The sequence below is a fragment of the Terrapene carolina genome, unplaced genomic scaffold (genome assembly GCF_002925995.2).
Source record: "Terrapene carolina triunguis isolate 2854851 unplaced genomic scaffold, T_m_triunguis-2.0 Scaffold21, whole genome shotgun sequence".
Lineage (NCBI taxonomy): Eukaryota > Metazoa > Chordata > Testudines > Emydidae > Terrapene > Terrapene triunguis.
In genome coordinates this window covers 34,771,654-34,799,399 of record NW_020664372.1, presented here as the reverse complement: position 1 = coordinate 34,799,399, position 27,746 = coordinate 34,771,654, and the positions used below count along the sequence as shown (strand labels likewise).

General features: G+C 45.4%; 1 protein-coding gene across 1 annotated transcript in view; it reads right to left on the bottom strand.

Moving 5' to 3' along the window:
- The window catches only part of TFDP1 (transcription factor Dp-1), a 117,290-nt gene that overhangs the window by 4,509 nt on the left and 85,035 nt on the right, over positions 1–27,746 (bottom strand). Inside the window, exons 8-10 of the mRNA XM_029913259.1 lie at positions 26,065–26,244; positions 23,276–23,442; positions 4,122–4,203 (exon numbers count right to left, since the gene is read on the bottom strand). Coding sequence (XP_029769119.1) covers positions 4,122–4,203; positions 23,276–23,442; positions 26,065–26,244 — 429 coding nt within the window. The remainder of the gene's footprint in view (positions 1–4,121; positions 4,204–23,275; positions 23,443–26,064; positions 26,245–27,746) is intronic.

The window sequence follows — 27,746 nt, the reverse complement described above, 5'->3', positions numbered from 1 at the left end:
CAATGTTGAGGGGTGCCAGCACACTGCAAGGATAGTGTGCATATTAGAAGTCCAGTGCAAAGAAAAGAGCAAGTTAATTGGTTTTCTCACCAATCTAATGATCCACAGCCTCCACCTTAGTATGAGCCCCTGGCTAGTAGATTCCTGGTAAAATTTCAAGACCTATAGTATATAAGGTTTCCCATTCACTTTGGCCCCAATCATTACACAAGAAACTTGGTGAAAACTTGAAGGTGAAAAGGGAGAAATTTACTAATTTTGTAATTCTGCTTCTCTGAAAATATTCTGGCAGTATTCTTAGTATCCTAAGCTTTTGCTCCCTAGCACAAGACAGGAAGAATTCCCCACCCTTCCCACACTGGTAGTTCTCATAGAATATCAGAGTTGGAAGGGACCTCAGGAGGACATCTAGTCCAACCCCTTGCTCAAAGCAGGACCAATCCCCAATTAAATCATCCCAGACAGGGCTTTGTCAAGCCTGACCTTAAAAACCTCTAAGAAAGGAGATTCCACCACCTCCCTAGGTAACCCATTCCAGTGCTTCACCACCCTCCTAGTGAAAAAGTTTTTCCTAATATCCAACCTAAACATCCCCCACTGCAACTTGAGACCATTACTCCTTGTTCTGTCATCTGCTACCACTAAGAACATTCTAGATCCATCCTCTTTGGAACCCCCTTTCAGGTAGTTGAAAGGGGCTATCAAATCCCCCCTCATTCTTCTCTTCTGCAGACTAAACAATCCCAGTTCCTCAGCCTCTCCTCCTAAATCATGTGCTCCAGCCCCCTAATCATTTTTGTTGCCCTCTGCTGGATTCTTTCCAATTTTTCCACATCCTTCTTGTAGTGTGGGGCCCAAAACTGGACACACTACTCCAGGTGAGGCTTCACCAACGTTGAATAGAGGGGAATGATCACGTCCCTCAATCTGATGGCAATGCCCCTACTTATACAGCCCAAAATGCCATTAGCCTTCTTGGCAACAAGGGCACACTGTCGACTCATATCCAGCTTCTCGTCCACTGTAACCCCTAGGTCCTTTCCTGCAGAACTGCTGCCTAACCATTCGATCCCTGGTCTGTAGCAGTGCATGGGATTCTTCCGTCCTAAGTGCAGGACTCTGCACTTGTCCTTGTTGAACCTCATCAGATTTCTTTTGGCCCAAACCTCTAATTTGTCTAGGTCCTTCTGTAGCCTATCCCTACCCACCAGCGTATCTACCACTCCTCCCAGTTTAGTGTCATCTGCAAACTTGCTGAGAGTGCAGTCCACACCATCCTCCAGATCATTAATAAAGATATTAAACAAAACCGGCTCCAGGACCGACCCTTGGGGCACTCCGCTTGAAACCGGCTGCCAACTAGACATGGAGCCATTGATCACTACCCATTGAGCCCGACGATCTAGCCAGCTTTCTATCCACCTTATAGTCCATTCCTCCAACCCATACTTCTTTAACTTTCTGGCAAAAATACTGTCGGAGACAGTATCAAAAGCTTTGCTAAAGTCAAGGAATAACACGCCCACTGCTTTCCCCTCATCCACAGAGCCAGTTATCTCATCATAGAAGACAATTAGGTTAGTCAGGCATGACTTCCCCTTGGTGAATCCATGCTGACTGTTCCTGATCACTTTCCTCTCCTCGAAGTGCTTCAAAATTGATTCCTTGAGGATCTGCTCCACGATTTTTCTAGGGACTGAGGTGAGGCTGACTGGCCTGTAGTTCCCTGGATCCTCCTCCTTCCCTTTTTTAAAGATGGGCACTACATTAGCCTTTTTCCAGTCATTCGGGACCTCTCCTGATAGACGTGAGTTTTCAAAGATAATGGCCAATGGCTCTGCAATCACATCCGCCAACTCCTTTAGCACCCTCGGATGCAGTGCATCCAGCCCCATGAACTTGTACTCATCCAGCTTTTCTAAATAGTCCTGAACCACTTCTTTCTCCCCAGAGGACTGGTCACCTCCTACCCATACGGTGCTGCCTGTGCAGTAGTCTGGGAGCTGAACTTGTTCGTGAAGACAGAGGCAAAAAAAACATTGAGTACATTAGCTATTTCCACATCCTCTGTCACTAGGTTCCCTCTCCCATTCAGTATGGGGCCCACACTTTCCCTGACCACCTTCTTGTTGCTAACATACCTGTAGAAACCCTTCTTGTTACTCTTAACATCCCTTGCAAGCTGCAACTCCAAGTGTGATTTGGCCTTCCTGATTTCACTCCTGCATGCCTGAGCAATATTTTTATACTCCTCCCTGGCCATTTGTCCAATCTTCCACTTCTTGTAAGCTTCTTTTTTGTGTGTTTAAGATCAGCAAGGATTTCACTGTTAAGCCAAGCTGGTCGCCTGCCATATTTACTATTCTTTCTATACATTGGGATGGTTTGTTCCTGCAACCTCAATAAGGATTCTTTAAAATACAGCCAGCTCTCTTGGACTCCTTTCCCTCTCTTGTTATTATCCCAGGGATCCTGCCCATCAGTTCCCTGAGGGAGTCAAAGTCTGCTTTTCTGAAGTCCAGGGTCCATATTCTGCTGCTCTCTTTTCTTCCTTGTGTCAGGATCCTGAACTCGACCACCTCATGGTCACTGCCTCCCAGGTTCCCATCCACTTTTGCTTCCCCTACTAATTCTTCCCTGTTTGTGAGCAGCAGGTCAAAAAGAGCTCTGCCCCTAGTTGGTTCTTCCAGCACTTGCACCAGGAAATTGTCCCCTACACTTTCCAAAAACTTCCTGGATTATCTGAATCACCCCAAAGCTTAATCATTTCCCTTGGAACTGTCCAATCCTGACTTGAACATGCAGTAAAAGAAAAATAAGCCCATCCACTAACAAAACTATTTGAAAACTTAGTGCTTTAATGTAACAGAGCAATAAAGCCAGGTACCATGCCCACAAACAGTTCTCCTTTCAAACTCCGAGGTAAGGTGACAGAGACAGAAAGCTGCCAGAATGGTATCTTCAGAGAAAAAGAATCACAGATTTAAATTTTCCGCTGTCAAAAGGTATCCTATCAACACAGGATGTTCAACTAGTGGAAAGCAAGTGAATTAAGACATGTCCTGAAAGAGGGAATCACAACCTGGGGATTGCAATCATGCTGGTCCATTCCATACCGTAAGAGAGAGAGAGGGAGAGAGCGACAGGGTGTGTGTGTTGGTGAGGGGGTGCCGTGGGCAGTTCAGGTTCGTCCCTGTAGGTAGAAGGACTTCAAGGTACGGAAATAGTCAAGGGACTCTGGAACTTGCTCCCCTCACCCTCCTTCGTCCAAAACAATCCAAATCCGGTGACCTTCTGTGCGTGCAACAAAAGCCATTTATTTGATAGAGCTTTTGGAGAAGGCTGAACGGATGATCTTCGAGACAATGGGGGTTAGAAATGACACTTCTGTATCTAATTCACTGGCTGGCTACATTGAGTTAATTTGCCCCTTTTCAATATTTGCTTTTTAATGCTGCTTGGTGTATTACTCTATTGTAAGATTAAATGTAAGGCCACCTAGAGCTCTTGCACAGGTGTCTTAAATATAGCATGTTTGCTACAAGAGGCAGCAAAGACTAAGCTAATACCCATAACATGAGCAAGAAAGAGAGGGGGAATGGGCAAGCTCAGAGCGGGTAAATGTCTACAGTGGTGCATAAAGAGGGTAACTGCCCACTACTGTTGCTGTCAATGAGCAAAGAAATTAAGTTCTTCCTACCTCGTGCTAGGGAGCCATGACCAAACGAGAATCCTGCCCAGATAGTATCTTTGTGTCGCAAAGTCCTTCTCTAAACTTAAAACCTAAACTATTCTATACTAATCCTAGTCTAGCTAATTTATTTCCCCGTTTTGTGACAGGTTACTGCTTAGCTCATCATATATTAACCACAATTCACTTATATGAAGATGTCAAAAGGAGGTAGCTGCCGTACTACTTCAAGTGATGGTCCATTTGCTCACCAAGAGGTAGATGGGCACTGGTTAGAAATACCAGTAATTATAGCAAAAATAATACCTCTCTCAGAATTACCTTAAAAAAAAAAAATCTGATACACCAGGTTTACCATGTAGCTGAAGCAGAACTAGAGACAGAACAGCTCATGGAATACAGGCTAAAGCTAATTTATGTATTAACTTACCTGGCAGAAAATCTAGTGACCTCTGAAGTGGAACCTGATGATGTTGTTACATATACACTGCTGATTGATCCCTGAGCCATTTCTGTAAAACAAAAAAGTATATACTTCTAAAATACATTCAACAATACCACATACAAACACCTGACTCAAACTCAATGGGACTTGACTACAAGTGTTGGGTTCAGGTTGAATTGAAGACAGCCTGACACTTTTGGGCTCAGGTCCGGTAGTCTCTCATCACCTCCTCCTGCTTGTGGCTTTGGTGCAGTGATGGTTGTATACCCCACTCCTGCCCAACGCTGGAACCTTCTTGCATTTGTACACTGCAGAATAAGAAATGCGGAGACTTGTCAGCACACTCACTCCACAGCACAGACCTAGCAGTGAAGTGATGGTGGCTGGCTGGAATGGGGCATTCAGCTGTCACCACACCAGCCCTATGCGCAGAAGGTGGCTGGAGATAGATGACAGATACAGGATGTGGGGAGCAGCCAGGCCAAGACGGAAGGATGAGGCAGTGGCCCAAAGGAGTGGGGAACTGACTCACTGGACTGGAGCAGGGTGGGTAATTTGTCCTCCCAGTTCCACTGAAGGAAACAAAGTAAAGAAAATGGAGTCTGGGTTGGTGAATAGACCTTTGCAATCTGACACAAACCCGACAGAGCCGACTATTAGTATTTGGATCAGGTATGAAAACAACTCAACACACTTGGGCTAGGGTTCAGATTGGCTGTGGTCTAGTCAAATTCAGGCAGGCTTTAAAATTATGCCCAAGCAGATGTCTAAAATTAATATAATTCCATAAACAATCACAATATCCCCTCTGATTGCAGCTTGGGGTTGGGGGGAGGAGAGAGAGAAAGTGGAAAAGAGGTCTTTCAACTCTGAAAAATACATTCACTCACACAGACATTTCCTCAAGCACCACACCCAAAATGGCACCATTAGTGGGGATAAGGGAGAAGGAAATCAAAGAGCTGCAGAGAATTATCAGACTCCAAAATGCATTAACATACTTCCTATTTGAATGCTACACATTGAGACTTTTTTCCTTCTCAGATGGTAGAAGTAACAATCATGGCAACAAAAAAAACAATCAACCAGTAATGACATTTGCAGTTACCAGATGTTTCCCATTCGTAATTGAATCAACTGAATATTGCCTTAAGTTTTCCTCCTCAACAAAAATTATCATTAATAAAATTAAAAGGATGAGTTACTCATGTTGTGATCACTTTAATTCCTCGAGATGTGTTGTCCCTATATGTAGTGCACTTCAGGTTGCGCATGCGCTCCATGAGCCCAGGACTGGAGATTTTGCCCAAGCAGTGCCTGTCTGGTGTGTGCATGTGCCCTCGCTCTCCTCACTGAGGGGATAAAGGGCGGTGCTGGACCACTCCCTCTTAGTTCCTTCTCTACTGCTATTCACACTGGGGGAAACCAGGCAGCGAAGGCGAAGGTTGAGTAGTACATTACACATAAGGACTACACATCTTGAAGAACTCAAGTTACTACAAGATGAGTAACCCATATTCTTCGAGTGATTGTCCCTATGCATAGGGTACTCCACATTATTCACAAGCAGTGTCTCTCTCAATGAGGAGGGTGCATGGGGCAATATAATGCAACAGATTGCAGAACTGGCTGCTCAAAGAAGCACCACAGGCAGCTACTTGCACCAGTGCATAGCGTCTAGAACTATGCGTATGGAACTCCAAGTTGCTGCTCTGCAGACATCAGTAATAGGATGTCTCTAAGGGACGCTACCAACGTTTTCTGAGCGTTAGTCAAATGTGCTCTTACACTGCCTTCAAAGGGACAGTTCATCATGTAGCAGAGTAGGATGCATCCCAAAATCCATTTTGACAGCTCCTGGGAGGAAATGGCCTCTCCTTTCATTCATTCTGCAAGTGATATAAAGAGCCTAAGAGACTTTCAAAATGATGTAGTCCTTTACAGCTAAAAGGCAAGAGACCTATGCACATCCAGTGAGTGACACACCAGTTCCCTGCTAGACTGATGTTTAGGATAGCACACCAGTAAGTCAATACTTTGGTTAATGTCTATTAACTCCCATAGAATACACCTTTGGGACAACCTTTGGATGAAGTTTCATGGTTACCATGCCTTTGTGGAAGATTGTATAAAGGAGATCTGCCATGAGCACCCTTAATTCCCCAATTTTTCTGGCCGACATGATAGTGACCAAAAATGCTACCTTCGTAGAGAGATTACTCCCGAGGGCATTCCGCGCCAAAAAATTAAAAATTCTGAGCTCAATATTTTAAAATTCTGCAAAATTTTATGTCTCAATAAATAAATGCAGAGGCTCCAGCATGGCAGTGGGGAGCACAGGCCCCTGGCTGCACAAAGATGGGAGATCACCCTGCAGCCTCCCCACCCCCCTCACCCTAGAGACAAGGACTCAGTGGTGAGGCTGCACCCTACCCTGACACAGCACAAGGCCTTGGGCTGCCCCAGAAACACCCTGGGGCCCCGGTCCTCTGCGCCATGCGCACCAGGTGTGGGGCAGGCAGGCTCAACCAAGCAGGATCCAAGTGTGGTGGGGCTCAGTGTGGGGGGTATCCAGGTGTGAGGTGAGAGGATTCTGCAGGCAGCTCAGTGGGGAATCTAGGTGTGTGTGGGGGGATCTGAATGCACGGAGGCTCTCATGGGGGAGGGGGGGGTTCTCGGTGCAGGAGCAATGGGACTCTGCAGGGGCTTCCAGGTGAAAGTGGTTGGGGCTCAGTGGAGGGGTCTGTGTGCTGGAGGAGTGGGGGTCAGGGTGCAGCTAATTGGGGGATCAGTGGCATGGGGTCTGGATGTGGGGGCTCAGGGTGGTGCAGCGGGTGGGGGTTTAAGTGCAGGGAGCTGAGTGGGGGTCATCTGGGTGCAGGGGTGGGAGTCTGGAGGCAAAGAGTCTGGGTGCATGGGGCTCCAATTGGAGGGGCTGAGGTTCAATGGGGTGGGGTTCAGATATGGAGGACTAAGGGTGTTCTGGGTGAGGCTTGGCAGGGGCGTCTGGGTATAGGAGGTCCAGATGCACAGGGGTTGGACGGATGGGGGAGCAGCTCCCCGTACAGTGATCCCAATCTCATTCTGTGGAGAAATGTTTGCTTTAAGAGTAGTTCAGAGTGTTCTGGATGCCAGACAAATGGACGTCAGTCAGGGTAATCTGCATGAGACTGCACCAGAGCTGCTTCTCTCTGCTTGTTGATATAATAAACTGCCATTATGCTGTCCAACAACACCTGGACTGACTTGCCACGGATGTGAGGGAGGAATTGCTTGCAGGCCAGTCTGACTCCTCTCATTTTCAACATGATGTGAAGCATAGACTCCTGATACTTCCCTTAAGCAACCTGCTCTTCCACAAGCGCTCCCCAAACTAAGTGGGATGCACCCATGATCAAAATTTTCGTTGGAGGTGGGGAAATTGAATGGCACCCAGAACCGGATGGTGTATCCTGAAGAGATGACTTCTAGCATCCATCTGTCCATTGTGATTTGCGTCCAGGCAGACAGGAAGTTGGCAAGTCGGCCTGCAAAGGGAGGAGAAATACCAGAAGGGTTTATCAGGTGTGGTGAGACAGTTGATGCACAGCTCTCAAGAGGTCCCATCAAAGTGCTGGCTGGAAAAGATTGTAAAAAGAAAAGAAAAGTAAAGAAAGTAAGATTGTCCATGGGCACCCTTCTATGCATCCTTTGATGATTGCATGGCAGTTGATACTGTTGCTGGTGAGAAAAAGCTGGTGGGACTGGTTGTTTAAACTGCAGCTTACTGGGTTTTCCTTTATTTGCAGATGTGTAAATACCCCATGATCAAAGTGTAGCTTGGGAGTCTTTCAATGAGTGAAGAGACTCATCCAACTTCACACTTAACAGCTGATCATGCTCAAATGGAAGGTCCTCCACCTGTTTGTACTTCCTTCAGGATTCCCAAGGTGAGCCATGATGAGCATTTCATTACCATAGTAATCGCATAGACCTAGCTGCCATGTCTTAGGCTGTCTGAAGGGCCGATCTTGTCACCTGCTTTTCCTTGTCAGTCAGGGCCTGGAACAGGCCTCTAAACAGCCTGAGGCACCTTATCAGCGAAGACAGCTAATTTGTCATACATGGCAAAATTGTACTTGGCCATCAACCTTTGACAGTTTGAGATGCAAAACTGCAGAGGGGCCAGGGAATACACCTGTCTCCCAGAGAGGTCAAGTCTCTTTGCTTCTTTCCCATTCAGTGTAGACCTGGCTTCTTTCTGTCTGCTACACTCAGTGGCTGCTGAACACCACCATTGAGTTGGGAGGTGGGAGACAATAGGTACTCCAACCTTTTCACAGGTATGAAATACCACTTTTGACCCTACTTACTAGTAGAACCAGAGCAGACACCTACCAAAGTATCTTGGTGGATCCAAGGATTGTCTCCTTAATAGGAAGCACCACTCTACTTAGACCTATGAAGGATGTCCAGCAGTCTGGACGGGGCTTCCTGGACCTCTTTTAGTGGAGTTTCTAGTGAGTCTGGCACCTTCTTACAACTCCTGTAATTAAATAGTTACATATCTTATAGAAGCTGAGGATGCTCTTCCTCCTCCCTGGAGCTCCCCAATATTGTTATTGTAGGATATCATACCTCCTTGGTGCAAAGCCATGGTGCTGAGTAACAGGAGAAGTAGGGAGAGTACTCTCTCAAATGGGAGTGGTGAGATACCCTGGAGACTCCCAATATTCCACTTAGGCTCAAATCACGCAAGGACCCCTTGGTGTGTATATAGCCCAGGGATGGGTGTCTGCCATAATGCTCTTCCAACACCAAGAATTTGAGGCCTGGATTCAGTGGGTGAACCCTCAGTGCTGAAGAAGATGGTGATAATCTGCCTTCACTCCATGGTACCAGCAAGTCTGGTCCCTACTCGAAGACAGGGACAGAGAGAGGTACCGCAGGGAGTTCAGTACTGGCTGAAGTCTCAATACTGGGCACTGGGGTTGGAAAGTAATGATGAATCCAGTTCTTGGAGCACAAAGATGTCACTTGGAGTCAAGAAACAAGCTGGAGTCAAACGGAGTTGTTTCTGTAAGCCAAGTCACCAACAGGGGCGCCAGACCTGGCAGTGCTGACATGACAGATTTTGGTGTCGAGTACCAATCCCAGCACTGGAAGTACAGCTCTCTTGTCCTTCAAAGAAGTCATGGTCCAGTTCTTTTAAGTACTGGACAGTTCCACTCCAGAGTATGAAGTTCCCAATGATTCAGTATAGTATGGGGATTTCTGCCTCTTCTTAGAGGGCTTGAAGCTGAAAACTTCCCTCGTCCTTGTGGGAACACTTATCTCCCTTCCCCCATCTGTCCTGGCTTTACTTTCTGAAGTCTCTTGGCACTGAAGATCATAGAATCACCTGGGACCAAAAAGAGGTGCCACTCCTACCTTCTTCAGGATGATGTACAGGTGTTGTTCCTGCCTTTGTGGACTTCTCCATGAGGAACCTGAGAGTTGAAACTCCTCTCAACTGTTTGGTCCTACTCAGGAACATCCTGCACACTGCACCTGGAAGGGATGTGGGTTTCCTCCAGGCAGTAGATAAGTGTGGTAATCTGAGCAGGAAGGGTTTGTGGCACTTGATGCAGCTTTTAAAGCTGGGGATCCTTGGCTACTCTCCCACAACTGCAGCAAGAACAAACGGTTTTTTTCGTTTGATTGTTGGGGGGTTCGTACAGAGATCACTTCTTGCCCATGAGGAAAGGTGCGGGTCCAAAATGGAAGTGTACCCCTAAAACTATCTCCTACCTAACTAAATTGCAAAAGGCATTTAGCTGGCAATAGTCACTCGGAATCATCTGTGCATGCACTCCAGCTGCATTCACTAGGTTATAGTTGCATCAAATAGTAAAGGAGTAAGTTGGAGCAGCTTGGAAGAGCTGTGATTATGATAGGAGATCTGGGTCTGTCTCCCATGTATGTTATCAAACAAAAGAATTGCAAGTGTACCTTGAGCTTCCAATCTATATCATTTCAACAGAGAATTGTGTAGACTGTGTCAGTAGCAGGGTCTTCTTGCCATGGATGCCAGCGTTGAGGTGGATGAGACAGCAATCTGTGGATTTAATAGTGGGTAGTGGAAATTATAGGTTTAGGTAATATTCTGTGTGCAAATGTGAAGGGGTTGTAAATGGGTATGAAATGGTTATTAAATGTTACAAGTGTGGTATTTTGTTGGGGTAGTTAGCTCCGTGTTTGAACAAAGGACAAGGACAAGAAGCACCTGTCCATTACAGTGAAAAGGCAGAATGGGAGTTGTCAGTTGGCTTGTGTGTGTGTGTTCTTTTAGTGCACTGTCCACCTCTGCACAGATAGCTGGTTCAGCAGCTTCAATAGTGTCACCCGGTGTTGTTAAACGCTGAAGACCAGAACATCATTGCCTTAGTAACACTGTTCAATCTGTCCAGAGCATCTGTCCTTGATTATTATTAGCAGCAGATAATGGAGCCTGCTTATTCAGCAAACTTCCATGTTACTTATAATGAAAGAACACAGGCACGATTTAGTGGCAAAGGCCAGGTTCACTGTCATCAAGGCACAGTCCTAGCCCCCTTGGATCTGTGATTACAGGTATGCTAACACGAGTGCCCTATTGCAAGAAACAGCTCAGTCAGCAGTGAGAATTTCTGCTGTCCTCCAAGCCACACAAAGAATTAAGGTGAAGTAGCCCATCATTTATAGATTAAGACATACATACATAAACAACTAACACACCACCTTATGTATTTCATGACATCTGTTTGTTACTGTCCTTTATTCCTGGTATCTTGGACAAAACATTCTTATTCATTGTTTTGTCAGGCCATCTTATCTTGTACTAGATTGGGATGTATTTGTATTAGCTGAACTCTACATTAACAAAGTACAAAGTACTGCATTAACAAAGTAATTTCCTAATTTTCTGAACAAGAGAGAAATGTTTGTTGGTAGAGTTAGTGGTCACTTAGACAGCTGTAGTTCTCACCTAGGTTTGCAGTTGATATGCTACTGGGGATAGTTAATAAAAGACCTAGCTTCTATATAGTGCTTTTAAGCAATAGATAAAGAACTTTCCATCACTATCCCCATATTACAGATTGGAAACTGAGGCATAGAGAGGTGAGAGTGACTTACCCAAGGTCACTCAGCAGGACAGTGGCAGAGCTGGGAAGAGTTTCAGGTCAGTGGTCTTTCCACTGTCCACTCAACTCCTGTGTGATTCCTCAGTGCTCCTCCACCCCTCCAGTAGAGTAGGGATAATGGTCATACTTTGAAATGTTTGCAAATGTGTAGCTACTAACAGGGCTGGTGAGAGAAAGCTTATCTGTGGTGTACGTGCCAAAACCTTGATCGTTTTAGTATATGGTTGTTACAGTAACCTTAAGTGTGTGTGAGAAAAGTGGTGTCTCTCTCTCCGCTAGCCCACCATTCCCCACAACATGTATCTCCCCTGTCAACGTTTCCAGCTCCCCCTCCCCTTCACTTCCCATTAAGACATTAGATGGCAATGCAGAAGCCATTCACATGTAAAATGCTGATCCTTGCGGTCTCCTGCCCTATGCTGCTGGGTACACATATTACAGGCAGCAGAATCCTGGAAGGTTGCACACTATCTTGGTTATGTAGCCTGAGCTACACACTGAGATGGGCCCCTCGCTCCCTGCTTCAGCCAGGCTTCCCCAGCCATGATCCAAGGCACCCAGCCACCCCCCCCCCCCAAGGCCCCCCCCCCCCCCCCCCCCCCAACCCCCCCCCCCCCCACACACACACACACACTGGCCAGCCTCCCGTCCCACACACGGGCAATATGCATCTTCACTGTTCATTTTCTAAATTTCAGATGTTTAAATTTGTGTTACCTTCATTCCCTCCATCTCAGATGCCAGCTCACATGAAAGGACAGGAAAAAGGATTTTAGATACTCCAAGAAGAACAGGGTCCCCCCAGATTCCAGAACACACAATGAGCAGGAGAGGGACTCAGACCCCCGCAGAGGGGTAGGGCTCCACCAGATCCCAGCACACACATGGGAATGGGAAAATTTAGGGCTGACAGGGCCTTCTCACTCCTAAATTGCCAAATTCTTCAGATATCCCTCACATTCTTCAACCTCTCCAGTTCTTCCTAATCCCTATTACCTTCCCTCTTACCCTAGTTCCCCAACCCCCTTCTTCCCTCCCCAGCACACATTTTCTATTTACTCCCCTTCCCATAATACCCCCATCCTTCGCTGCAGACCCAAAACCCCTCATCCCCTATTACCAACTACTCTTGCACCCCAATCACTTAGGGTTCGGCCTTAGGACCACTTTGTCTGTAAAGAAAATAGTATAAGGTGGGTGTGCCATTAGGACACCTACTTCTCCCACTCGTCTTGCTGACATGATAGAAATGAGGAAGGCCATCTTCACAGACAAGTGCAACGAGGAACAAGTTGCGAGGGGTTCAAACAATTTGCCCATGAGACTGTAGAGCACAAAGCTGAGACTCCACATGGGGGTCAAGGGATGAGTGAAGATAGTGACTCTGTCCACCTTGCCATGGAAGGAGGTGATGGCAGAGAGATGCCTTCTGAGTGAGCTGGTGAATAGACCCAATTTCTTAAGTGTTAATATGTAATCAAGGATTCTGGGTAATGGGGACGACTGTGGAACAATTTGTTTGTCCTGGCACCAAGTGCAGAATCGTTTCCACTTATGTATATATGTATGTCTTTCTTGTGCTCAGTCTATGGCTATTCAATAGTATGTCTTTCACTTCCTTGGAACAGTCCTTCTCGGCCCCCATTAGCCACGGAGTAGCAGGCCTTGAGACGAAGTACTGCAAGGTGAGGATGGCAGACACATCCAGCATCCTATGTCAGCAGGTGATGTACTACAGGAAGAATTCGGGGTGGTTCCACTGCCATCTGTCTCAGGTACGGGAATCATGTTTGCCTGGGCCATGTGGGTGCAATGTAAGTGACCATGGATTTGTCCTGTTTGATCTTGTGAATGACCCGACCCAGTAGTCGGATCAGAGGAAATGCATACAACAGTGGGGCTTCCCACTTTACAAGGAGAGCGTCTCCCAGGGAGTGGTGTCCCAGCCCGGCTCAGGAGTAGTATTGTGGGCATTTGGTATTCCGAGCTGTTGCAAATAGGTCTATAGTGGGGAACCCCCATAGCTGGAATATGGTTATTAGGGTTCCAGTATCTATCTCCCACTCACGTGTTGGAGAGAAGTCTCTGCTTAGTTGGTCCGCTGTTGTGTTCTGACATCTTGGTACACAGGACGCCAAAATGTCTATGTTATTGGTGATGCACCAGTTTCAGAGATGTATTGACTCTGTACAGAGGGGATATGACTGAGCTCCCCCTTGGCAGTTTATATAGAACATGCATGCTATATTGTCTGTGACAATCTGGATGGTTTTGTTCTGAATCAAGGGAAGAAAAAATGCTGACATGCATTTTGGACTGCCCTTAGCTCCAGTATATTGATGTCGAGATTGGACCCTGCTGGGGACCAGCGACCCTGGATGGTATTGTCGTATAAGTGTGCCCCCCAACCCACAAGGGAAGCATCTGTCGTGATCGTTATGGTTGGATCTTTCTGTTGAAAGGGGAAACCTGAACAAATATTCTGTGGTTGTGCCCACCATGTCAGCAAGTCCTTTGCCCTGCGGGGCATCATGAGCAGTGTGTTGAGAGAATGTCTGTGTGGTATAAAAGACAGTTTGGAGCCAGGCTTGTAGGTCTCTCATGTGAAGCCTGTCATATTTTACAACAAACGTTGTTGCAGCCACATGCTCCAAGAGTTGTAAGCATGTTCAGGTGGATATTTGTGGACTGTCCATCACTGTTGCGATTAGATGGATTAAGGTGAGGAAACAGTGAGGGGGAACCTCGCTATTGCTGCGAGACAGCTGAGGTGAGCTCCTATAAATTCTAATTGTTGGGCAAGAACCATTGTGGATATCTGATTATTTATTTGTAACCCAAGGTGCGTGAACCAGGTTATCGTGGTGTGAGTGGCGTTCAGTGCTGCCTGTTGCGCTGTTGCTTGTAGAAAAGTTGTCTATGTATGGAAAAAATCACTCTGTCTGCGGAGGTGAACTGCAACGACAGCTAGAAACTTTGGAAAAGACTCTTGGGGCGGTTGACAAGCTGAAGGTTAGCACTCTGTATTGGAAATGCTGATTACCATTCACCTGGCACACAGAAGATTCCTGAGATTCACCCTAAGGAATGTGAAAATAAGCGTCTTGAAGGTCGAGGGCCGCGAGCCGATCTCCTTTCTCTAATGCCAGAATTATTGTAGATAGTCACCATTTTGAAACGTTCTGTTCTCACGAATTTGTTGAGCTTTCATAAGTCCAGGATAGGTCTCCACCTGCCAATCTTTTTCTGAGTAAGAAAGTAATGGGAGTAAAACCCTCTCCCTATGTGTTGAGCTGGTATGGGTTTGATGGCACCTAATAGAACAAGATGGTTTACTTCCTGCTGTAACAGGTGTTCATGAGAGGGGTCCCTGAAGAGGGATGGGGAAGGGGGGGTGGATAGGTGGAATAGAAATAAAGCGGATGGAGTAAGCCTTCTGTATGATTTCCAGCACCCATTTGTCCATAGTGATGTTGTTCCAGACTGGGTAATAGGATGACAGGTGGTCTCCGAATGGTTTGGAGACCGGATCTAGTTCCCAAAGTAAAGAGGTCTCATGCCCTCAACCACACCTTCAAAATGATTGTCTGGAGGTGGATGGGTGAGACGTGGAAGATTGATCTTGGTTCTGCCGGCATCTCGTCTGTCTCTACTTTCATCTTGGTCGTAGTGTCTTTGAGGCTAGGAGTATGGGGCAGCCGGAATCTTTGGTTGTAAAACCTGCCTTGTTTCTTTTTGTTTGCAGGTACATAGATGCCCAGAATTTTCAAGGTGGCTCAGGAGTCTTTTAAAGTGTATAAGGACACATTGGTGCTTTCTGCAAACAATTTTTGGCCCTCAAAGGGCAGGTCCTCGGCGGTGGATTGAACCTCCCTTGGGAACCCGGAGAAGTGGAGCCAGGATGCCCGGCGCATGACTACAGATATTGAGATGGATCGTGCTGCCATGTCTACAGAGCCAAGGGAGGACTGGAGCGCTGTCCTGGCGATGAGACACCCTTCAGAAATGTTTGCTTGTCATCTGGTAGATGGTCAACAAAGGTTGACATTTTAGAAAAGAGGTTGTGTGTTTTTGGCCAGCAGGGCCGAGTAGTTTGCTATGTGGAATTGTAGCGTAGCGGAAGAATAGGCTTTCTGCCTGAAAAGGTCCAGTCTTTTCCTCTCCTTATCATAAGGGGTGGTTTTGGACTGATGTTGTTTTCCCCTTTGATTGACCATCTCTACCACAAGCGAATTTGGTGTGGCGTGGGTAAATAGAAACTCAGCCCCTTTAGCTGGCACATAATATTTTTTGTCCTGCAAGAGGGAAGGGCTATTGCGCTGGTGGGGTCTGACATTGTTTTCGCAGAGTCTATTATGGCAGCATTAATAGTCAGCTCTATCTTTGCTGTTGAGGATGCCTGAAGTATGTCTGTGACTATGTTGGGTCTCTGGTAGTTCTGATAATGAAATATCCAGGGATTTGGCTACCCTTTTAAAGAGATCCTGGAAAATAATCTCCCACCATGGGTGGTGGGGGCGTTATTGTTTCGTCCAGAGATGAAGACAAAATGTGTGGGTGGCAGTGTATCACCTTCAGGTGCATCCTCAGGCTCTTCAGTCTCTTAATACTGTGCCTCAGAGTGCTGGGTCCATTGGTGAAGGCGACTGTGTTGTTCTGGATCTTGGTGGGTTGGAAAGCCTGAGGTTCTGGGCCCTATAAATAGCCCATGGGTCCCAGTAAGGCCAATTTGGTGGAAAAGAAATAGGAGGCGGTAGCCAGTGTTGAGTCTGCCAGCCACACAGTTCTGCAGGTGGTTGGTGATGAGAGGGTCCAGGTTTAAGGGAGGAGTGGCAAGGGGTGTATATGCCTCCCTCATCCTCTTCCTCATCACTGGAGAGGGGAGGTGCTGAGCCACCAGGAGTTGTCATTCTGCTTGGTCCCGGCCTCGCTGAGGTACCATCGGTACCGAATAGAGGAGTTCCTGGTGTCGGCAGCATGCTCTGACTAGGAATTAGAGCACGATCTGTCAGTGTCGATCATTTGCTGTGTTGTGCAGGTGTAGCAGGTGGCGCCACAGCACTCCTCGGTGACGAGGTTTGCTTCGGCTCCATCGGTGCCAAGCTGGGACGTTTTGCTTTAGGGCGCATACCTTGGCCGCATCGGGTCCATAGCTCACCTAGAAATCTTGGTACTGGACATTCCTGATGCCTCGTGGACCGAGGCTTTCGGTACTGTGGCAGATTTTCCACTGGAAGATCGCTTTCCTTTCGGCAAATCTTGGTTGGGGGGGGGGGGGGGAAGTGAGACCGCTTTTTAGGAGCAGGCTGGTTAGCAGCCGTTTTAGAGGTAGAACCCTGTCAGACGCTGCTGCTGGCAACCGCTGGCCAGGAGGCATCCTGAACTCAGGGTCGGAGGCTGGCTTGAGAGATTTCTCCATAATCAGGAGTTTAAGCTGAAGATCCCTGGCCTTCCTTGTCCAAGCAGTTAATTTCTTGCAATGTGGACACTTTTGAGCAATGTGTGTCTCACCGACACAGGAGACACACTGTGCGTGGCCATCAGAAATAGGGATCGAAAGTCTGCAGGTCAGGCATAATTTAAAGCCAGGAGAGCCGGGCATGCCTCAGAGAGTATTTGTTTTGGAGAGTGAAACAGGATAAGCCCATTATTTTTCTCTTGTTTTTCAAGCTGGGGAACTGCCGGGGCAGCAGGGTGAGGGAAAGGTAAAATTTGGGAAAAACAGAAAATATTAAGTTATCTGAAGTTAGAGAGGCACTGCTGTTGCTCCGACAAGCTAAAGGCAGTAAAGAAGGAACTGGGGGATGGTTGGCTGCGCACACCAAGGAGCCACTTGGAGATGGCTGCTGCGCATCTGCGGACAACCAGGACACTGCTACTACAAATCTCAGATTACAAGTGCAGGGTGCCAAGACACTCAAAGTGGAGCACCCACAGGGACATACCTTGAAGAAGTATAATTTATTTTTTCAAAAATAGTTTCAGAGCCTTCTGCATACTCTTCTGTACACTCAGATTACATTTCTCCAAAATAAAACCTTAACAGTTCATGCCCAGACCTCTGCCCACAGTGGGTTTCAAACTTCAAAGTTGCTAGAACCTGTGAGCTTAATGGAATGCTAGGGGTTGGGGGAGAGGCTATATCTCAGGAACCCCTTGCTCAAATCACCCCACATTTGGATCACTAACCCTACTCTCCTAAATTCCCATGAGCATTGGAGCTCCCACGGGGAAAAAATTAATGGGTGCTCTGCACCCACCGGCAGCTGAGCTCCCCTCACTCCCGCCCCACCTCCTCCTCCCCTGAGCGCACCGCATCCCTGCTCCTCCGCCTATCTCCCAGCCGCCGCCAAACAGCTGTTTCTTGCAATGTTTGGAAGAAACAGCTGTTTGGCAGCGTTAGCATGCTTCGGGAGGGAGGGGGAGGAGCAGGAATGTGGCACGCTCAGGGGAGGAGGCAAGGAAGACACGGGGCCGGGATCTGGGGAAGGAATTGGAATAGAGGCAGGGAGGGGACAGAGTTGGGGCAGGGACTTTGGGGAAGGGGTTGGAATGGGGGTGGGGTCGGGGTCGGGGACGGGGGAGTCGAGCACCCACAGGGAAGAAGGGAAGTCAGCACCTATGCCCATGAAGCATAAGCAATTTAAGACATGCCATGCTTGCACATATATTTTAGTGCTTTAAAAACAGTCATTCTTTTAACAGGAAGGACTTCTCTATCTTAGGGTATGTCTTCACTAGCAACGTTAAAGCGCTGCCGTGCCAGCACATTAACATGGCTGTGTAGTTGTGGCACCAGTGCTGGGAGAGAGCTCCCCCAACGCTGTAAAAAAAACTCCACTCCCACGAGGGGAGTGACTCTCAGCACTGGTGCACTATCTACACTGCCACTTTACAGCGCTGAAACTTGCAGTACTCAGGGGGGTGTTTTTTCACACCCCTAAGTGAGAAAGTTCCAGTGCTGTAAAGTGGCAGTGTAGACAAAGCCTTAGGTAGAGCAGAGCTGCCCTTCATTATAAAATTAGAGGGAGAATGGAAGGGAGGGGCTCTACACATTCATCATCAGCTTAAAGGGCTCAGGGAGATGTTAAGTAGCCTATTCAACTTAATGAGATGTTCTCAGATGAAAGAGAACAAAACCCTGACACCTGTGAACTGGCACATTCATGTGGCATGGAAGTTGTGTTTCCCCGCTCCCCAGAGCTGGAGAGTTTCTGATGTGTCAAGCATACCCGTTCTCAGCACTTCACACCAATCTCAGCAGTGTGTTTTTGGTGCCTGCTCCAACCATGCCTATTGTAAGCTCACCACCCAGAGGGGAAGGGCTTGGAAGCTAGATTCTGGCTCATATGTGGGGGAGGGGCTTGGAAGCTACTAGAAAGGCATGCCTCCTTGGAACCTGGCTCACATTGGGGGGGGAGGGAGAAGGTCACAATACATGGCAGGGCCCACCCAGAGCCTGGCACACACAGTGGGGCAGAGAACAGGGCTGAGACATTCCCAGGGACCAGGAACCTCAGATTTCAGCTCAGATAGCGGGAGGAAGAAGGGCTCAGACCCACGGCCCGATAGGTGAGCCCCTTCTAAAACCTGGCTCACATAAAGGGGCAGGAAAGGGGGAGGGGGAGTCATAACACACCTGTAGATGGCCTGGGGGCTCCCAGATTGTGGTACACACCTGGAAGGGGACTGTGGGGCTAACAGGCACCTCACTCACCCCCCATATCAATGTCCTACCACTTCCCTCCCCCGTCCCCTCATCACCTGATCCTCCAATCCCTCTTCTCCTCCTATTCCACTGTTAGTCACCCTCCCCTCCCCCAGCAAGCATTTGCTCATTGTAATTTATTTTCTTTTTAAAAAATAGCTTCAGTGCCTTCAAATATTCAGCTGTACTCAGATTTCACTTCCCCAAAACAAAATTCCCCCCTTGACAAGGAAAGATTGGAGCAGTATGTCTGGGGCTTTTTAAATTTCAAATGTCTGCCCTGAGTTGGATTTGAACTCTCAGTGCCTGACACGATGCTCAGATTCAATATCATCATCATACCCTTGGAGCCACCTAAATCCTATGATGTGAGGGGAAATAAACAGGAAGAACTAGAAATATTAAGTGAATAATCACTTACAACATAATTAGCATCAGAGATTTGGTGGGATACTTCACATAACTGGAACATTGGTATAGAAAGGTACAGCTTGTTCAGTAAAGACAAGCATGGGGAAAAAAGGAGGTGGTATTGCTTTGTATATCAAAAATGTATACACTTGCACTGAGGTCAAGATAGAAGTGGGAGGCAAACCTGTTGAAAGTCTCTGGGTAAGGATAAAAGGGATAAAAAACAAGAGTGATGTCCTGGTAGGAGTCCACTGTAGACCACCTAACCAGAAAAAAAAAAAAAAAAAAAAAGAGGTGGATAAGCCCTTTTTAAAACAACTAACAAAATCATCCAAAGCACAGGACTTGATGATGATGGGGGACTTCAACTACCCAGACACCTGTTGGGAAAACAACACAACAGGACACAGATTATCCAACATGTTCTTGGAATGCACTGGAGATAACTTTTTATTACAGAAGGTGGAGAAAGCGACCAAGGGAGAGGCTGTCATAGATCTGATCCAGACAAACAGGGAGTAACTGATTGCAGATTTGAAGGTGGAAGGCAGCTTCGGTGAAAGTGACCAAGAAATGATGAGTTCATGATTCTAAGAAATGGTACGAGGGAAAACAGCAGAATAAAGACAGCAGATTTTAGCAAACTCAGAATTGGTAGGTAAGATCCTGTTGGAAGCAAGTCTAATGGGAAAACACAGTTCAGGAGAATTAGCAGGTTTTTTTACAGAGACATTATTAAGGGAACAAGAGCAAACTATTCCAGCGTGTAGGAAAGATAAAGTATAGTGAGAGACAACTTTGGCTTAAACCAGGAGATCTTCAATGACCTGAAACTCAAGAGTCATACAAAAACTGGAAATTAGGTCAAATTATTAAGGATGAATATAAAAAAAACAACAACTAAGCATGTAGGCACAAAATTAGAAAGGCCAAGGCACAGAATGAGATTAAATTAGCTAGGGACAAAGGGTAACAAGAAAACATTTTACAAATATATTAGAAGCAAGAGGAATACCAAGGACACGGTAGGCCCATTACTCTATGAGGAGGGAAAGACAGTCACAGAAAAACACAGCAATGGCTGAAAAAAAAAAATAATGCCTTTTTTGTTTCAGTTTTCAACAAAAAGGTTAGCAGTGATTGGACGACTACCATAATGAACATCAATGTAAATTGGGTAGGATCTGAGGTTAAAATAGAGAAAGAACAAGTAAAGAATTACTTAGACAAGTTAGATGTCTTCAAGTCAGCAGGGCCTGATGAAATACATCCTAGAATACTTAAGGAACTGGCTGGAGAAAGATCTCTAAGCTGCTAGTGATTATCTTTGAGAACTGGTGATGGACAAAAGAGATTCCAGAGGACTGAAAAGGGGCAAATATAATACCATCTATAAAAGGTAAATAAGGACAACCCATAGAACTACAGACTAATCAGCTTAACTTTGGTACCCAGAAAGATAATGAAGAAAACAATCAATTTGTAAGCACCTACAAGATAATAAGATGAGAAGAAATAGTAAATATGGATTTGTCAAGAACAAATCATGTCAAACCAATCTAACATCCTTCTTTGACAGGGTAACAAGCCTTGTGGATGGGGGGGGAAGCAGTAGATGGGACATCTCTCTACTTTAGTAAGGCTTCCGATACAGTCTCACATGACCTTCTCATAAACAAACTAGGGAAATACAGCCTAGACAAACCTACCATAAGATGGGTGCACAGCTGGATGGAAAAGTGTACTCAGAGTAGTTATCAATGGTTCTCAATCAAGCTGGAAGGCATATTGAATGTTGTCCCACAGGGATCCGTCCTGGGTCTGTTCAATTCAAGATCTTTATAAATGATTTGAATACCACCATACAGAGTACACTTATAAGTTTGGCGATGATACCAAGCTGGGAGGGGTTGGAGGACAGGATTAAAATTCAAAATGATCTCAACAAACTGGAGAAATGGTATGAAATAAATAGGATGAAATTCAGTAAGGACAAATGCAAGGTACTACACTTATGAAGGAATAATTAACTGCACAAATACAAAATGGGAAATGACTGCCTATGAAGGAGTACTGCAGAAAAGGATCTGGGGTTTATTGTGGATCACAAACTAAATGAGTCAGCAATATAATACTGCTCCCAAAAAGTAAACATTCCGGGCTGTATTAGCAGGAGTCTTGGAAGCAAGGTAAAAGAAGTAATTATTTTACTCTACTCAGCACTGATAAGGCCTCAACTGGAGTATTGTGTCCAGTTCTGGGCACCACACTTCGGGAAAGAGGTAGACAAATTGGAGGAAGCTGAGAGTAGAGCAAAAAAAAAAATGATTAAAGGTTTAGAAAATGAGACCTATGAGGAAAGATTGAGGGGAAGAAAAAAAAGGTTTGTTTAGCCTGGAGAAGGGAAGACTGAGTGGTGACATAACAGTCTTCAAGTAGGTAATAGGTTGTTATGAAGATGAGGGTAATAAATTGTTCTCCTTATACACTGAGCACAGGACGAGAGGTAATGGGCTCAAATTGCAGCAAGGGAGATTTAGGTTAGACATTACAAAAAACTTCTTAATGGTAAGGGTAGTTAAACATTGGAACAAATTATTTATGGAGATTCCACAATCTCCCTAATTGGAGGTTTTTAAGAACAGGTTAGACAAACACTTGTCAGGGATGGTCTAGATCAGTGATGGGCAACCTGCGGCCCACGCCGCTTCCCGCAGCTCTCATTCATCAGGAACGGCGAATTGTGGCCACTGGGAGCTGCAGGTGCCGTGCAAATGTAAACAGTCTGGCGGCCCGCCAGCGGATTACCTTGACAGGCCGCAGGTTGCCCATCTCTGGTCTAGATAATTCTTAGTCTTGCCTCAGTGCAGGGGACTGGACTAGATGACCTATTGAGATCCCTTCCACTCATACATTTCTGTGATTCTATGTAGAGGTAGTTTTCCAGATAGCCTCTCTCTCTGTACTTGTTTAGCATAAACCATTAGGCATGAGAGCCTTAGCATGCCTAACTGGAGAAGCAAACTTTTTCAAGTAACATTTTAATTTGATTTCCCCCAAAAGGGTGGTGGGTGCCATGCATTCTGTTGGGGTAACCTTTGAGCATCTAAGTACCCGGTGCAATGATCTGAGCCCTAGTTCGATCTCTATTTGTGAGCAAAAAAACACTGTCAATTTTTAGAATGTGTCAATTTTTAAACAAGCTGTTTTCCCCCCCCTAGTGCTGTATCTCTGGAACCCATTGGTCAGGTGACCCCAAATTTCAGTCACTGACTGTACCCCTACCTCTACGAAGCATAACAAATTTCAAGGCAATCTCATTAACTAGGGCTTTTAGAACCCCTAGAATAAATAGACTTTAAACTATATAGCACAGCTGTCACTCTGCTGTAACACTATAGAATTTTTTTTTTTTTTAACTATTTACGAAGAGAAGCTGAAGAAGTCGGCACAAACTGTGAAGCTCCATCCACAACCATCAATGGAAGAAAGAATTAAGACAGCGGTAGTCCGGCAGCTCCCTTTATCTTCTCAAGTGAGGAGCAGGAGAGTGAGGGCACACACGATGACCAGACAGACCCTGTTAGAGAAAAATCTTCAGACCTGGGCGCATGTGCATCCTGAAGTGTAGTACACATAAGGACAACCACTTGAAAAAGGAAAAAAAAAAATCAGTCTTGTTCTTACCACTTACATCCTACTACAACAAACATACACATTTAAGAATAAGTTAAATATCTACACTGTTGGCTAATGAAAAGTTAGCCAACTAAACATTTTATAGATGGGTGGAGTCAGAGTTCTAGTTCAACCAGTTTTTCCTCAAGTCCTATTTCAAAGAGAAAAACAGAAGAAGTATCTTACTTTGAGTAACTAACCTGTCACATATGGTTCCAGAGCTTTAGGAACCAAACTCCTTGCAATTTTTAGGTCCTCTGCTGAACAGCTTCCAGATTCTAGCCCACAAGCCATTCCCATTCGCTTTAGTACTTCTATATCATCATGAATTTCAAAAGTATTGTCAAAATTAAATAGATATTCAAACCTGGAGGCGAGAAATTCAATCAGCTTGAATTACTTGCACTAATTTTTCCAAAACATTTCCAACCGAGTGTGGTACTTCAAGAAAATGAAAACATGGCCATTATAACATATGTAGCCTTCATATTTTGTTCTAGTGAGCAATTCCAATGTCTCAAAATTCATACCTTTGTTAACTATATAAGAGAGAAATAATGAAAATGTTGCATGTTGCCCAAACCATTAATAGGAGATTTAGCTGCAGACCCATAAGAACACAAGAATGACCATACTAGATCAGACCAATGGTCCATCTAGCTCAGTATCCCATCTTTCAACAGTGGCCAATGCCAGATGCTTCAAAGGGAATAAACAGAACAGGGCAATCATCAAGTGATCCCTGACATCCACTCCCAGCATCTGAAAATGAGAGGTTTATGGACACCCAGAGCATGGGGTTGCACCCCTGATCATCTTGGCTAATAGCCATTGATGGACCTATGATTAAAGCTGCGAGTTTGTCATGGAGATGACTTTCGCACTGGCCACTGCTGGGACAGTCTCGGGCCACTGCACCCACCTCCCACAGCAACAGCAGGAGAGTTTGGGTGTGGGAGGGGACTCATAGCTGGGGCGTAGGAGAGGGCTCCGGGCGGCACTTACCTTGGGGGTGCTCCCCGGAAGCGGCGACATCCTTCAGCTCCTAGGTGGAGGTGCAGCCAGGGGGGCTTTGTGTGCTGCCTCTGCCTGCAAGTACCGCCCCCGCAGCTCCCACTGGCCGTGGTTCCTGACCAATAGAAGCTGGTGCTTGGGGCGTAGGCAGCGCACAGAGCTGTGTGGCTGCGCCTCTGCCTAGGAGCTATGGGATGTCGCCCATGTTTATTGCCCATGACCTGTCCGTGACTTTTATTAAAAATACCCATGACTAAAACCTAGCCTTACCTATCATCCATGAACTTATCTAATTCTTTTTTTAATCCATTTATAGTTTTGGCCTTTAAAACATCCCCTGGCAACAAGTTCCACAGGTTTACTGTGTTATATGAAGAAGTACTTCCATTTGTTTGTTTTATACCTCCTGTCTATTAATTTCATCAGGGACTCTGGTTCTTGCATTATGTGAAGGGGCAAATAACACTTCCTTATTCACTTTCTCCACACCATTTATGATTTTATGGACCTCCATCATCTCCCCTCATTAGTCTCTTTCCCAAGCTGAACAGTCCCAGTCTTTTTAATCTCTTTTCATATGGAAACTGTTCCATACCCCTAATCATTTTTGTTGCACTTCTCTGTACATTTTCAGTTTCTAATATATCTTATTTGAGATGGGGGGAACCAGATCTGCACACAATATTCTAGATGTTGGCATAGCACAGATTTTTATAGAGGCATTATGATATTTACGGTCTTATTTTCTCTCTCTCTTTCCTAATGGTTCCTAACACTGTTCGCTTTTTTGACTGCCACTGCAGACTGAGCTGATGTTTTCAGAGACTCCATAATGACTCCAAGATCTCTTTCTTGTGTGGTAACAACTAATTTCGACCCCATCATTTTGTATGTACAGTTGGGATTGTGTTTTCCACTATGCATTACTTTGTATTTATCAACACTGAATTTCATCTGCCACTTTGTTGTCCAGTCACTATTTTGTGAGATCCCTTTGTAACTCCTTGTAGTCTGGTTCGGACTTAGCTATCTTGAGTAATTTTTTATCATCTGTAAACTCTGCCACCGCAATATTTACCTGTTTTTCCAGATCATTTATGAGTATGTTGAACAGCACTAGTCCCAGTACAGCTCCTTGGAGGACTCTACTATTTACCTCTCTGCACTGTGAAAACTGACCATTTATTCCTACCCTTTGTGTCCTGTCTTTTAACCAGTTACTGATCCACAAGATGACCATATCCTATGACTGCTAAGTTTCCTTAAGAGCCTTTGGTGAGGGACCTTGACACAGGCTTTCTGAAAGCCTAAGTACACTATTCCCTCTGGATCACCCTTGTCCACATGTTTGTTAACCCCCTCAAAGAATTCTAACATATTGGTGAGGCATGATTTCCCTTTATAAAAGCTGTGTTGGCTCTTCCCCAGCAAACTGTGTTCATCTGTGTATCTGATAATTATGTTCTTTACCATAGTTTCAACCAATTTGCCTGGTACTGAAGTTAGGCTTACTGTCCTGCAAATGCCAGGTTCACCTCTGGAGCCTTTTTAAAAATCGGTATCACATTAGCTATCCTCCAGTTATCTGGTACAGAAGCTGATTTTAATGATAAGTTACATACCACAGGTAGTAGTTCTGCAATTTCATATTTGAGTTCCTTCAGAACTCTTGGGTGAATACCATCTGATCCTTGTGACTTATTACTCTTTAATGTATCAATTTGTTCCAAAACCACCTCTACTGACACCTCAATCTGGGACAGTTCCTCAGATTTGTCACCTAAAAAGAATGGCTCAGGTATAGGAATCTCCCTCACATCCTCTGCAGTGAAGACTGATGCAAAGAATTCACTTAGCGTCTCCGCAACGACCTTATCTTCCGTGAGTGTTCCTTTAGCACCTTGATAGTCCAGTGGCCCCACTGATTGTTTAGCAGGCTTCCTGCTTCTGATGAAAAAATTCATGAACAACCTACTTGTCATTTGAAATACTACAATCGATCACGGTCTTCTTGCTGGTGTTCACAATGATAAATGGCAGATGTATGACAGAATTGGAAGGCGGTGGTCGGTTTGCCTGTTGTTCTGTTTGACGATTTCGTTGAACTAGGTTCTTGAAGGCAATTTGCTGCAAAAAGTAATAGTGGCTTACAAAACTACACATATTCAACAATTATTCCTTCTTTGTTATTCTCTTATTAAAATGTATATATTTGTGGTGTCTCTGAAGAAACGAAAGCAGAACTAGGAATCTCAGTATTTAAAAGAAATACTTAAGTCCTATAAACTTGACACTGTCAACTTTTTCCAAACTTGTAAATTACTGAAATATACAAAATACAAAAATACATTTGGACTTAACCAGTTTACTTTAATGAAAATATTTTGAAACTTAAGAAGCAGACATTTATCATGTAAATGTTCCTCCATGTCTTTAATGTTACTAAACACTGAACACAAGTCAAGGATACCATAACCCAGCAGATCTCAAACTGTGGATCAGGACCCCAAAGTGGGTTGCGGCCCCATTGTAATGGGGTCGCCAGGGCTGGCATTAGACTTGTTGGGGCCCAGGGCCAAAGCTTGAGCCCCAATGCCTGGGGCCAAAGCCAAAGGGCTTCAGCCCTGGGTGACAGGGCTCAGGTTTTGGCTTTGGTCCCCTGCCTGGGGTGGTGGGGCTTTGGTGGGCTCAGGCTTCTGTCTCCCCTCCTGGGGTCATGTAGTCATTTTTGTTGTCAGAAGGGGGTCGCGGTGCAATTAATTTGAGAAACTCTGCCATAACCCAACACTAGGGCTGGCTGAAAATCTTCCATTAGAAAATTAGATTTTCGACTAAACTAAATTTTCCACAGAAAGCTTCTATTTTCCAACCAGCCCACACCAGCATTTGTGGCAATAGTCATTTTTCTTTCTGAACCTTTAGCCTAAAGTTATGTCTACACTACAAACCTGATCACGCCTACTAACAATATTTGCAACTGTAAGTGCACACAAAGACAAACCACGTTCAGAACGCCCTCAGATTTTAATTTGTAAAGGTGTCACAGAATTATGCACTGAAAAATGCATAAAAGTTTGGAAAAACTGGAGATTTTAAGCACTACTGAGGGGCAGTTGTGGCTTCTGACAACGTAGGAGGCGTGGTGGTAAAACTTCTTTAAGAAAAATGAGTTTGAACTCCCAATTCCTGACACACCAGACTCCATACTAACTCCTCCTTCCTGCCACCTACAATAGTAAATAGAAGTAGTAGTTACACACCTTGTGAAGTAACGATGGTTCTTTGAGATACATGTCCCTATGGGTGCTCCACTATAGGTGTGCTTGTGCCCCAGCGCTGCTTATTGGAAAACTTCGGTAGCAGCGTCCATTAGGTCTGCACATGCGGTGGAGCACCCATAGGAACACTACTCGAAGAACATTAGCTAGATCTTTCTGCTAAAGTGATCAGCAATTAAAGTTTAAATTTGGCTTTTAAATTCACCTAATTACATTTCAGAGTTACTCCACTTAGATGAACAGGGATGTATCTCACATCTTTTAGAGGTAGTGTTTCAACAGGGAACTGGTTCACATACCGAAAGTTATTTTTCCAAACATGAGGACTCAAAACTTAATTTTCTAGTGTAATATATTTGGCAGACAAATTTGGTGGCAT